This window comes from Triticum aestivum, chromosome 7D, assembly GCF_018294505.1.
Source record: "Triticum aestivum cultivar Chinese Spring chromosome 7D, IWGSC CS RefSeq v2.1, whole genome shotgun sequence".
NCBI lineage: Eukaryota > Viridiplantae > Streptophyta > Magnoliopsida > Poales > Poaceae > Triticum > Triticum aestivum.
In genome coordinates, this window is record NC_057814.1 from 576,506,677 (window position 1) to 576,520,708 (window position 14,032).

The 14,032-nt window shown below is 46.1% G+C and overlaps 1 protein-coding gene across 1 annotated transcript; it reads left to right on the forward strand.

The window, feature by feature from the left end:
- The first annotated feature begins 11,684 nt into the window (after positions 1 to 11,684).
- LOC123170181 (uncharacterized) lies at positions 11,685 to 13,562 on the forward strand. Its single transcript, XM_044588010.1, has 4 exons — positions 11,685 to 11,812; positions 11,910 to 12,041; positions 12,590 to 12,919; positions 13,388 to 13,562. The coding sequence occupies exons 1-4, from the start codon at positions 11,807 to 11,809 to the stop codon at positions 13,451 to 13,453; spliced, it is 534 nt and encodes a 177-aa protein (XP_044443945.1). The 5' UTR covers positions 11,685 to 11,806; the 3' UTR covers positions 13,454 to 13,562.
- Positions 13,563 to 14,032: the final 470 nt, after the last annotated feature.

The following is a 14,032-nucleotide window of genomic DNA, read 5'->3' on the forward strand; positions in this document are numbered from 1 at the left end:
TAATAATTGCCATGTTGTAATATTTGCAGAAACAATGGAGCACGGACGAGATGAGCAAGCAGAAGAGGTGTTGGGGGACATAATCTTAGCCGGAGGTGATATCTTGTCGTATCTTAACGACAATGATGGTCTGGAAGAACAGGGTGAAGAAGCAGGCTGCGGTGATCGAAGAGTGGAGGAGGAAAGACATGATTATGATGGCTCCGGTGACCCAATGCTGGTGCAAGAAGGAGCCCGTGGTGACGGCTCCGGTGACCGAACAGAGTCCGGCCAGGTAAATATATTAGTTAAGCCTGTGCTGACTAGCTAATTGATGCATTCATTGTTTTGGTATGTACACATATTAATTAACACTCGTCTTTCTTGTTTTTTCTAGCCCTCCGGATCGAGCACAACTGCGGTAAAGAGACGAGGCCCGAAGAGAAAGTTGCGCTCGGATGAAAGGTTTGTGATCACAGCAATCGCGCGCGACGGCCAACCGATTGAACCCATCCGGACAAAGGATGCATTTGCTGCTCAGTGCGGGGTTCTAGTTAGGGACAAGATCCCGATCAGCATCCACCAATGGTATAAGCCTAAGAAGGAAGACCCTGAGGTGTCTTATGTCAATGATATGCAGAAAGATGATCTTTGGACTGAGCTGAAGGCAAATTTCACCCTACCGCCAGAGGAGGATCCGGAGAAGCCAGTTAAAGAGCAATTAATCAAGTCTCATGCTCTTAAGAAGATGGCAGACCTATTCAGGAGGTGGAAGAATGAGCTGAAAACATTTGTCGACAAAGAAGAGACACCTGAATTCATCGACCGGTATGAGAAGATCAGAGATCACTGGCCCGCATTTGTGGCCCACAAGACATCGGAAAAGAGTAAGAAGATGTCAGCGACAAACAAGATGAATGCTGCGAAGAAGAAGCTTCACCATCGCACGGGGTCAGGTGGCTACCTCAAAGCCCGGCCTAAGTGGGCCAAGTCTGAGAGGGATCTGCTTGATAAAGGGATCGAACCACAGACAATGAACTGGCCAGACCGTTGCCGGACTTGGTTCTTCGGGGCTGGCGGAACCTTGGACCCTGTATCAGGGAGGTGTCGTTGAACGAACGAGCAACTTGCAATACCCGTCAAGAAGATTCAGCACTATATCGATGCAGCGCAGCAAGGGACATTCGTTCCAGACAGAGAGAACGACGAGCTCACAATGGCCCTCGGGAATCCTGAGCACCCTGGACGGACACGAGGCACGCCAGGCTCCGTTCCGTGGAAGGCTGGTTTTCCGGACGCGGGCGGTTACAAAACCCAGGAGAGGAGGAAAAAAGTGGAGCAGATCCAAATTCAGCGTCTGCACGAAAGGGTTCAAGTGCTAGAGGAACGAGACAACAATAGAGATGCCGAAACTGCCCCCGAAGCTACACTGCCATCTCAGCGTAGAAGCAGCGTGGCTTCCACCGAGCTGCCTCAGCTGGAGCATGCGGCTACTCCTAGCTACCCCGTGGATGCTATCACGGAGTCTCAACATTGCCACCTTATGGCGGAATGGCAGAACTTGAAAGTCAAGGCGGCTGTTGGCTCTGTTTTACCTACTGAACCCGGCGCAACCTACCACTGCCGGCCGATTCCTGAAGGATATGCTAGGGTGATGGTGGATGAAATAACGGAGGGATTTGAGGACCTCTAGCTTGACCACCCTACCGGTGAAGGGGAGACTCGGCTGGGTTTAGCTCTGAAGACTCCATGCCTATGGCGGAAGGAGCTCATCAAGCTTCCGAACTGGACGGCTCCGGCGAGTAAGGGCACTCCGCCTCCTCCTCCGCCTCCTCCTCCGGCGAGTGATCAGGGCACTCAGCCTCCTTCTCCGGCGTGTGCCGGCACTCCGCCTCCTTCTCCGCCAGCGCCGGCGCGCCAGAGCAGCCAGCCTCCTCCTTCTCCGCCTCGTCAGCAAGGGCGGAAGAGACCCGCCGCTGCTGCGGCTGCTCCGGCGCGTCGTAGTCCTTCTCCTCCGCCTCGTAAGCAAGGAAAGAAGACAGCCGCAGCCGCTCCGTCTGCTCTGCCGGCGTCTAGCAGTACAGCTGCCAGAGGCGGGAGGCAATACAGATTCGGTCCTTCTCTGAAGATTCCAGAGAAGTTACCATATGAGAGGACCGAGGAGGAGAACGCAAAGATCGTGCGAGCCGAAGTGCAGAACTTCTTTGAAGGGGACAAAGCAAAGAAACATCCACCTCCGGAGGAGAAGGTAGATCCGGTGAAAGCAAAGCGCACTCTGGCTGCCCTGACAAAACCACCAAAGTCTCCGCCAAAAGGCAACTATGAGCGCGTTCTTGCAAAGGCATATGCCGAAGCGGAGCGGTCGGGAAGTACTGTCAGTGATAAAAGGATGAAAGAACGACGAGCTGGGGAAAAAATTGCCCAGCTCGGCGAACAAGAGAACCAATCGTGCCCCCCGCTCAAGGTGTCAAAAGACATCATCGCTAATGATCCGGGTATGGTGCCCGGTTATACCGATCTTGGAGATTACCTGCCCGATGATGTACATTATGAAATCATGGAGGTGGACGAATACAAATACCATTACGGGAAGCCTCTCGTCAAAGATGTCAAATCTCTAAGCACGATGATGCGAAGACTACATGATTGGTACATGAAAACCTGCAGAGAGTGTGATGGGATGAGTACTTTAACGCTGAGAGTTAAACCGGAGCATGACCTCGTTGGAATTGAACTGCTGAATGTTCCATTTGAGGATTTCTTCCAGTTTTACAATCTAATGTCCCTCGATAAAACAACGATCACTTGCTACTGTCTGTAAGTAGTAGTACTTCTGTCATTAAGTCTCTCTATATAGGTCAGCTCTTTCATTGCATGTATTTATACTTATCCTCACTATATTATGCAGATTGAAGATCGCCGAATTGAAGAAAAGACAAATCGGTGATATTGGGTTCATTAACACAAATCTCATAGATGATTATCAGGTTAAATTTCATGCCAAAGAAGCCGAGGCCAACTTGCTACAATCGTTGGTAATAAATCAAAACAAAGATATAATACTCTTTCCTTACAACTTCAAGTGAGTGTTATTGTCTTCTGCATATTCGGTTTCCCTTTATTAGTCCAGGTTATGGTAATGTAATTGATGACTTATGCATGCATGCGCAGCTTCCACTATATTCTCCTAGAGATTAAGCTTGAGCCGGGAGTAGTAACCGTCTTAGACTCGAGACGAAAAGATCCCCAGGACTATGCGAACATGACTCAAATGCTCCAGAAGTAAGTTAAATCGATCATTATCCACCATATCAGCAACTTTGTTCATTTCCTGATATCAAGTAATTGTTTTCTTTGTCAGGCAGGGTTTGGAGAAAATTCACCTCAAAAGCCCCGGGACTGCCGAACCAGCTGCAATTTAGACACCCAAAAGTAAGTACTATAGTAGCATGTTCCGCGCATCTCCTAGTGATTCAAGCGCTAGTTTGGTCAATACCATTTAGCATGCTTGCTTATCAGTTTGAGTGACCTCTATTTCTTGTAAAGTGGTTGTGGCAGCAACCCGGGAATAATTACTGTGGATACTACATTTGCGAGTCCATCCGCTACCATACCTGTGAGCGGGGCTACACTGAAGAACAATATGAAGTGCGTAAGCAATAATATTCACAATTTTATTTTATTACCATCATTTGTGTTGAGTTTCATTTATTCATATATATATGTATTGACCCCCTTCTTCAAATTAGATTTTTCGGAAGCAGGATGAACTCCTAGCACCAGCTCGTATGCGAGGAATTCAAGAGGAATTGGCGGCATTCTTCCTTGACCACGTGATCGCTGAAAACGGAGAATACTATGTGGACCCTGTGTTCCTACAATATAATTAGGAGATTGTATTGTAAGAGATAATTATTGTATATATGTAGCCGGCAGTGTCGGATAGATATACGAGAACTTGTCGTTCGACCAATATCTCGGAGAAGGAGAGGTGGTCGATATCACTTCTCTCTGTATGCACATATAGATGTTCACGACGATCTTCTGTTTCCTTCATTTGATTACTAGCTAGCGTGTCTACTCCTCTCCATACGTATATAGTACGTAGCGTCGACAAAGCACGGAGATAAGAGAGGACACTTCTCTCTATTAATTAGCTAGCTAACACAATATATGAAACACCTAAATTAACCCCCCAAAACCCCTAAACCACCCCCTTTCAAAAAAAAACAAAAACCTCAGCTCCTGCCAGGTGCTGACGCACGGATGCCTATTGGTCCCGGTTGGTGGCACCAACCGGGACCAAAGGCCCTCCTGCCTGGGCTCCCCGCACCAGCCACGTGGACGGCCTTTAGTCCCGGTTCGTGTAAGAACCGGGACTAAAGGGGTAGGGCATTAGTAACGACCCTTTAGTCCCGGTTCCAGAACCGGGACTAAAGGCCCTTATGAACCGGGGTAAAAGCCCCTTTTCCTACTAGTGCTCCCCTTTAGTCCCGGTTCTTACACGAACCGGGACTAAAGGCCCTCCACGTGGCTGCTGCCTGGAGGTCCACCTTTACTCCCGGTTGGTAACACCAACCGGTACTAAAAAAAATTTATGATTTTTTCTGAATTTTTTTTGAATTTTTTTTTGATTTTCAAATTTCTGAATTATTTTAACCTCTAATCTCTAATCACCCCTCATCACTGCTCAATTTAACCTCTAATCTCTAATCACCCCTCATCATTGCAAATCATCTAACTTCCGGACGGTCACCCATCCTCTCACTACTCCAGCCTGAGCACGCTTAACTTCCGGGTTCTATTCTCCCTCGTTTCCAAGTCTGCACTTGTTGTTTTCCTGACAATAGTAAGATGTCAATCCTATTAACCCTCAGGAATTTAGCTTGAGCATGAACCGGTTGGTGCCACGAACCGGTACTAATGGGCATCACACCCTTTAGTCCCGGCTCGTGGCACCAACCGGGACTAAAGGTCCCATTTGAACCGGGACTAATGCCTGTATGGTGCCCTAGCCGCTCGAACCGGGACTAATGCTCACATTAGTCCCGGTTCGTAATGCAACCGGGATTAATGCTCTTTTCTGGCCATGGAATCTACTGCCGGAGGATCTGGAAAAGAAGGTCTCTTACATCTTTAAGGCGGCCACTTCTATCCACTTGGGGGACGGCAAGAGGGCTTAATTCTGGACGGACAAGTGGCTGCCAGGAGGGAACTGCATACAGGATGTGGCTCCTGCCTTATTCTCTTTTGTGAAGGACTCGGAAAAATCTGTCAAGGACGCTCTGTGCAACAGCAATTGGATTAGGGATATCTCTGGAGGCATTTCGGTATAGGCTATGGCTCAATATCTTAAAATTTGGGACATTGCGCGAAGTACTTCATTGTCGGTGGAAGCTACAGATAGACTGGTTTGGAAGTGGACTGGAGATCACAAATTCTCTGTTAGTAGTGCGTATGGTTTGTTCTTTGCAGGGAATGTGCGCTTTGCATGCCATGGGCCGATTTGGAAATCCAAAGCACCACCAAGATGCAAATTTTTTATGTGGCTTGTCGTCCACCGTAGGTGTTTAACAGCGGATAATCTGGAACGCAGGGGTTGGCCTTCTAATGGATCTTGCCCGCTATGCCTCTCGGCACACGAAGATTGCACACATCTGTTTGTGCACTGCTGTTTCTCTCAGCAGGTTTGGATAAAATTCAGGGATTGGACGAGGGCAGCCTTTCAGACTCCAGATGATAGCTTTGGTACTACGGAGGACTGGTGGCTGAATACGAGGAAGGAAGTCCCCAAGACGGAACGACGTAATTTTGACACTATCGCAATCCTGCTACACTAATATTTCTTGAATAATTAGTTTGACCATTGTTTGACCACAGTTTGACCAGATTTGACCAAAATTCAAAAAAACTGAAATAATTATTATTAACACTAATATTCTTGAATAATTATTCAGTAACACTAATACTTCTTGAATAAGTAGTTTGACCATATTTAACAAAAATTCAAAAAAAAACAGAAATTTGAGCATAATTTTTTTCCTTTTAGAATTTGAGGATTCTAAAAATTTGCAAACAGGCTGTAGGCGGTCAAAATCGGATGCGGGTTTTCGTGCTGAACATTTTGATATATTATATGTTTTTTTTCTGACATCGTATGCAAAAGTTATAGCCGTTTTACATTTTCCCTACACTTTTTGCAAAACATGTCCAAATTTAAGTTTTTAAATTTTCCTAACTAGTACATGTAGTAACATAACTACATCTGGAAGGATTTTAATTTTTGAAGTTTTTATCATTTTCTTTTGCTTTTTACAAAACTGAAAAGGCGATCCAAATGGGGGGTAGAGTTTGAAAATGGGACCTTTAGTACCGGTTCGTGCCATGAACCGGTACTAATGCCTCAAACCCCATTAGTACCGGTTGGTGGCTCAAACCGGGACTAAAGGTCTAACCTTTAGTACCGGTTGGTGCCACGAACCGGTACTAATGGGCATCGCACCCTTTAGTCCCGGTTCGTGGCACCAACCGGGACTAAAGGTCCCATTTGAACCGGGACTAATGCCTGTATGGTGCCCTAGCCGCTCGAACCGGGACTAATGCTCACATTAGTCCCGGTTCGTAATGCAACCGGGATTAATGCTCTTTTCTGGCCATGGAATCTACTGCCGGAGGATCTGGAAAAGAAGGTCTCTTACATCTTTAAGGCGGCCACTTCTATCCACTTGGGGGACGGCAAGAGGGCTTAATTCTGGACGGACAAGTGGCTACCAGGAGGGAACTGCATACAGGATGTGGCTCCTGCCTTATTCTCTTTTGTGAAGGACTCGGAAAAATCTGTCAAGGACGCTCTGTGCAACAGCAATTGGATTAGGGATATCTCTGGAGGCATTTCGGTACATGCTATGGCTCAATATCTTAAAATTTGGGACATTGCGCGAAGTACTTCATTGTCGGTGGAAGCTACAGATAGACTGGTTTGGAAGTGGACTGGAGATCACAAATTCTCTGTTAGTAGTGCGTATGGTTTGTTCTTTGCAGGGAATGTGCGCTTTGCATGCCATGGGCCGATTTGGAAATCCAAAGCACCACCAAGATGCAACTTTTTTATGTGGCTTGTCGTCCACCGTAGGTGTTTAACAGCGGATAATCTGGAACGCAGGGGTTGGCCTTCTAATGGATCTTGCCCGCTATGCCTCTCGGCACACGAAGATTGCACACATCTGTTTGTGCACTGCTGTTTCTCTCAGCAGGTTTGGATAAAATTCAGGGATTGGACGAGGGCAGCCTTTCAGACTCCAGATGATAGCTTTGGTACTACGGAGGACTGGTGGCTGAATACGAGGAAGGAAGTCCCCAAGACGGAACGACGTAATTTTGACACTATCGCAATCCTGCTACACTAATATTTCTTGAATAATTAGTTTGACCATTGTTTGACCACAGTTTGACCAGATTTGACCAAAATTCAAAAAAACTGAAATAATTATTATTAACACTAATATTCTTGAATAATTATTCAGTAACACTAATACTTCTTGAATAAGTAGTTTGACCATATTTAACAAAAATTCAAAAAAAAAACAGAAATTTGAGCATAATTTTTTTCCTTTTAGAATTTGAGGATTCTAAAAATTTGCAAACAGGCTGTAGGCGGTCAAAATCGGATGCGGGTTTTCGTGCTGAACATTTTGATATATTATATGTTTTTTTTCTGACATCGTATGCAAAAGTTATAGCCGTTTTACATTTTCCCTACACTTTTTGCAAAACATGTTCAAATTTAAGTTTTTAAATTTTCCTAACTAGTACATGTAGTAACATAACTACATCTGGAAGGATTTTAATTTTTGAAGTTTTTATCATTTTCTTTTGCTTTTTACAAAACTGAAAAGGCGATCCAAATGGGGGGTAGAGTTTGAAAATGGGACCTTTAGTACCGGTTCGTGCCATGAACCGGTACTAATGCCTCAAACCCCATTAGTACCGGTTGGTGGCTCAAACCGGGACTAAAGGTCTAACCTTTAGTACCGGTTGGTGCCACGAACCGGTACTAATGGGCATCGCACCCTTTAGTCCCGGTTCGTGGCACCAACCGGGACTAAAGGTCCCATTTGAACCGGGACTAATGCCTGTATGGTGCCCTAGCCGCTCGAACCGGGACTAATGCTCACATTAGTCCCGGTTCGTAATGCAACCGGGATTAATGCTCTTTTCTGGCCATGGAATCTACTGCCGGAGGATCTGGAAAAGAAGGTCTCTTACATCTTTAAGGCGGCCACTTCTATCCACTTGGGGGACGGCAAGAGGGCTTAATTCTGGACGGACAAGTGGCTACCAGGAGGGAACTGCATACAGGATGTGGCTCCTGCCTTATTCTCTTTTGTGAAGGACTCGGAAAAATCTGTCAAGGATGCTCTGTGCAACAGCAATTGGATTAGGGATATCTCTGGAGGCATTTCGGTACAGGCTATGGCTCAATATCTTAAAATTTGGGACATTGCGCGAAGTACTTCATTGTCGGTGGAAGCTACAGATAGACTGGTTTGGAAGTGGACTGGAGATCACAAATTCTCTGTTAGTAGTGCGTATGGTTTGTTCTTTGCAGGGAATGTGCGCTTTGCATGCCATGGGCCGATTTGGAAATCCAAAGCACCACCAAGATGCAACTTTTTTATGTGGCTTGTCGTCCACCGTAGGTGTTTAACAGCGGATAATCTGGAACGCAGGGGTTGGCCTTCTAATGGATCTTGCCCGCTATGCCTCTCGGCACACGAAGATTGCACACATCTGTTTGTGCACTGCTGTTTCTCTCAGCAGGTTTGGATAAAATTCAGGGATTGGACGAGGGCAGCCTTTCAGACTCCAGATGATAGCTTTGGTACTACGGAGGACTGGTGGCTGTATACGAGGAAGGAAGTCCTCAAGACGGAACGACGTAATTTTGACACTATCGCAATCCTGCTACACTAATATTTCTTGAATAATTAGTTTGACCATTGTTTGACCACAGTTTGACCAGATTTGACCAAAATTCAAAAAAAACTGAAATAATTATTTAGTAACACTAATATTCTTGAATAATTATTTAGTAACACTAATACTTCTTGAATAAGTAGTTTGACCATATTTAACAAAAATTAAAAAAAACAGAAATTTGAGCATAATTTTTTTTGCTTTTAGAATTTGAGGATTCTAAAAATTTGCAAACAGGTCATAGGCGGTCAAAATCGGATGCGGATTTTCTTGCTGAACATTTTGATATGTTATATGTTTTTTTCTGACATCGTATGCAAAAGTTATAGCCGTTTTACATTTTCCCTACACTTTTTGCAAAACATGTCCAAATTTAAGTTTTTAAATTTTCCTAACTAGTACATGTAGTAACATAACTACATCTGGAAGGATTTTAATTTTTGAAGTTTTTACCATTTTTTTTGCTTTTTACAAAAGTGAAAAGGCGATCCATAGGGGGGGGTAGAGTTTGAAAATGGGACCTGGGACCTTTAGTACCGGCTCGTGCCATGAACCGGTAATAATGCCTCAAACCCCATTAGTACCGGTTGGTGGCTCAAACCGGGACTAAAGGTCTAACCTTTAGTACCGGTTGGTGCCACGAACCGGTACTAATGGGCATCGCACCCTTTAGTCCCGGTTCGCGGCACCAACCGGGACTAAAGGTCCCATTTGAACCGGGACTAATGCCTGTATGGTGCCCTAGCCGCTCGAACCGGGACTAATGCTCACATTAGTCCCGGTTCGTAATGCAACCGGGATTAATGCTCTTTTCTGGCCGAACCAAAGCCCTGTTTTATACTAGTGGTAGGTTATATCTCCTTATTTTTATTTATTTATATATATGAGAAAAACTCTCAAGCTGGTTAATTTGACTTTAGAAAGACTAATGTACTAATGTCTGCCATATTTGTTGAAATGAAGAAGGGAACATGTCCATAGTACTAGCTATTGTGGTCTCTTGATGACCGAAAATATGGAAGTCATATGAATAAATGTCATCAACTTGGTGTTGTATCAGCTCTTTTGCACCCGCCGCTCTATTCATAGTAGGTAAAGTACTAAAGTCCAAACTACTCACTCGTGTGAAACATGTATATATGGTGGCGGAACCATCCATTGAAATGGCCGTGAGGAGACACAAGAGTGGCATTATTTGAGTGAGGCGCAGCACAAAGATGCATGATGTGAAAATAGTAGCAAGATGTGATATGTAGGAATAGGATGCAGCAGGAATTCGTATGAAAGTTCTACAGCAAGAACTGGTACATTTGTCTATTGAAGATCGACTTGAATTCTACTCCCATCAATTGCACAATCTTACATCTTTCATGACGATTTCCCGATTGTCTACTACAACAAGGTTTGCCCGGCTCCGATGGTGCAGGAACGATGACGGCGGCGCACCTCGGCTCGCTTCAGTGATTATAGTCGTCGCTAGGTGATCTACGAACTTTAATAGTTGATGAATAGATCAAAAAATTTCTGAAAAAAAGTTGAAACATAACGCTAGCGAAGTGAAACTCCGAAAAACACCACTGTTGATCGCCACTGGCAAGTGGCAACGACGCCGGAAGGATAAAAGAGCTGGAAATGAGAATGAAAGGGTGCTGTATTATCCAAGGGAACAATCTGTCAAGGAGGCCAGCACATAGATGCGTGCACCGTTATTATTTTGTCCTCCGTCCAAGGCACGGATCGACGAGGCTACGGAGAGGACGACCGATACAGCTAGGACGTACGCCGGCCGGCTCCATTTTCACTGGACCGTGCGTCTGCCGGCGGCGGCGTAGGCGTCATTGGCCCACTTGAACATGAACCACAGCACGTCGACGACCACGTTCCCGTAGCCTCCGGTGCTGCCGCGGCCTCAGTTCTACGCCACCGGCGTACGGCGACGGGGCCTCGGCCGGCGGGTGCAGCCACGACGACGCCTCGAAGCCGCGGGACTCCCGCTCCTGCTGTTGGATGACGCGGCCGGCGTGCGCCAGGCTGCGGCCGCGGAGAGGACGAGCGCGGCGTTCAGGATGACGCGAGCCATCAGTTTCTTCTTCGATCGACGCCTGGAACCGATCTGTGGTAGATGAACGCGCCCGGTTTATGTACACACCCACGCGGTCAACCAGCTCGTCTCGACCGACCAACTGCTGACACAACTACTACGTACGAGCGTTCCGGGCTCCACATTGAACAGCTCCTCCAACGCTCAAGTACGAATCGGTTTTGTTTGATTACGAGTTGCAGTTCTGCCAGCCCCGGATTATTTTTTACTTTGTATTTTTTCACCGTCGACACGACATCAACGCTCTTTCAACCATTTTTCTTAAAATTTTCTATTAGTTGTACACTGGCGCAAGGTGCACCCTGAGCACAACGGCATTTTTTTCAAAAGTGCGCCAATAATGTACCATATTTTTATAGACGAGAGCAACAAATTTACAAGAATCCTCACATCGATGCTGACATCAATCCTCGGATCACCGACTCGAGAGCGCAGCAGCATCAGTTTCTGTTCTTGCCACGACTCTGAAATGTTGAAACGGAGAAAATGCACATGGGCAGAGATCAGCCCGACCAGAACATGTAGAATTACGTTCAGAGCCAGCTAGCTAGAGGCGCCCTTGCCTTGCCCTCCGCCCCAAGATTCCTCTATCATAGTCGGTTGTCTTCCTTCCTCGGCACACCAAGCACTCTTCCCCATAAATACACCGAGCTGAGTCAATAGGCACCGCTGCTCTTTGCTCTATCACTCGGAGACTCGTTTCCTGTGTGTGCTTGCCAAGCCGAGCAAGTCACCGGCGGCACCAAGCCAATGGAGGTACGCATGCATGGTTTCCGTACCAAGAGCTGATGTTGCTTGCCGTCGTTCGTTTGACTTGCCATGGCTGATCCGCTGATGTATGTGGTTTCCGCAGGGTGCGAGGGGGTACCGGGGGATACCGGCGTTCGGCGAATGGAACTACGGCAACGGCGACGACTGGCCCGTGCTGGCCCAACGCTTCGAGTCTGCGATGCACACCCAGCTCCCCGTACACAAAGCCTGCAAGGTGCGTATTCACTGGATCCACATACTACCGAACTATACTTAAATGGAGTAGTAGAGTTCAAATGTAAGGCTCCATTCCATTTCCATTCGAGCAGTCATGTGTTAGACGACTCCAAATTCATTTGCATCCACGGCCATGGTCGGCAAATATTGAATCCAGTGGATCCTTGATTTGGAAGCTAACCAAGTCTGAGCAGGGTCAACACCAAGTCTGAGCAGGGTCAACCCCAGTGTAGAATCCAGTCGATATGATCCTTGCTCTAGAAGCTACAATGGCTGGTAGGCTTGCAGCACACGACACGTTTTCTAGTCAACCATGTCCACGCTGGGTCAACAGTCAGCTGTCCTCTGGCTGACTAGTGCACACCAGTGCATGCATATAGTAGTACTACAGAGATACCTTTTGTGCGGGCCTCACATAGCATTCCTTACCAAGCACACCACACTGAACACTGCGCTGCCAAGGCATACACATCTTCACTGTTGGCGACGTGTTGGCTAGCTTTGCATGGTCTCTAGCTTGACGATAGCTTACGTACGTGTGTGCAGAGAGCGAGGGCATGTCGCAGGAGGCGCGTCCCAGCGTTCGGAGAGTGGAACAACCTCGGTGATGGCGACGCCGGTGGCTGGACGGCGGCCGTCGTCAACCAATACTTTGAGCCTGTCACGGCACACAAATCACTCAAGGAGGAATTCAATGGTTACGACAGTGACGACGTCGCCATGGGGAAGCAGCAGCACAAGGTGGAGAGGCAAACCTGGGTGGATGACTCTGGACCCCACGCCGCAATGGAACCCTTCTCCTTTGCGGCGGTCAAGGCTGCTGACGACGACCTGTATGAGGTCCCATCGGACATGCCCTGTGCCAAGCCAATACGGGTATGTAATTAATTTTCTGCGTGGTATGATGGTTGCATTGCATGTTTCAGGAAGTTTTCAACACAAGAAAGAAATTGTTTTGTTTCAATAAAATGACAGATCGTTATATATGCACTTCAGGATTGTAACTTTCACAACACAAGAACTCCAATCGTACATAGACATTTTTTTGCTGAAAAGAATTAAAAACTACAGCCCTTAACTGAAGTGATGAGCGTATGGCTTCTGTTTTGCAACAAATTAACTGAAAATACTCCTTCACTAGTCGGTTTCCCAGTCAGTAAATAGTACTCCCTTCAATCCAAAATAAGTTAAACCACATCAATTATTTTGGATTGGTGGGAGTAGTATGGGATACATTTTCAGTTAACGACTACAAATTTGCTCCACAACTTTATGAGTTTTCAAATACCGCTAATGTTTATAGTTTTTTTTTTATCAAAGCCTAATTATCTTGTTTCATTGCAGAAGGGTAAGTCGTGGCTGAGGAGCCTGCTGATGAGGTGTTGCGGCCTCAACTGCTTCGCCTACTGAATGCCGCCTAGGGCTCACATTGGTACAGGTTTTGATGGAACGAGAGATGAACTACACGATGTGGTTCCCTGTCCTAGAGAATGTAACTATGTAAGATGGTAGCAGTGAGTTGATGACTTATATATTGGTTATGTATTTTCATTCATTTATGTTATGTACTATGAGCAACACTACCAAGCTGACCAAAATTTGATTTATGAAGTTAATCTACAAATGCATGTCGTAATTGCTGAAATGAATAAGGGAACATGCCCATAGTACTAGCATTGTCATCTCCTCTTCATAAGCGGAAACATGGAAGTCTTGTGCATAAATGCTATCAGCTCAGCTCCTTTGCACATGCCGCTCTAGTCATAGTAGGTAAAGCACTGAAGTCCGAGTTACTCACTTATCTGAATCATGTATATATACTGCTAGCTAGAACCATCTATCTGAATCATGTATATATACTGCTAGCTAGAACCATCCATTCAAATGGCTATGAAGAGAAACAAGAGTGTCATTATTTGAGGGAGAAGTAGCACAAAAATGCACGATGTCAAAATAGTAGCAACATGCGATCTATAGGAATAGGATGCA

Coding starts and splice junctions, on each gene's coding strand:
- LOC123170181 (XM_044588010.1), top strand. Junction 12,042..12,589: donor CCGTACACAAAGCCTGCAAG/GTGCGTATTCAC, acceptor ACGTGTGTGCAG/AGAGCGAGGGCATGTCGCAG. Junction 12,920..13,387: donor CCTGTGCCAAGCCAATACGG/GTATGTAATTAA, acceptor GTTTCATTGCAG/AAGGGTAAGTCGTGGCTGAG.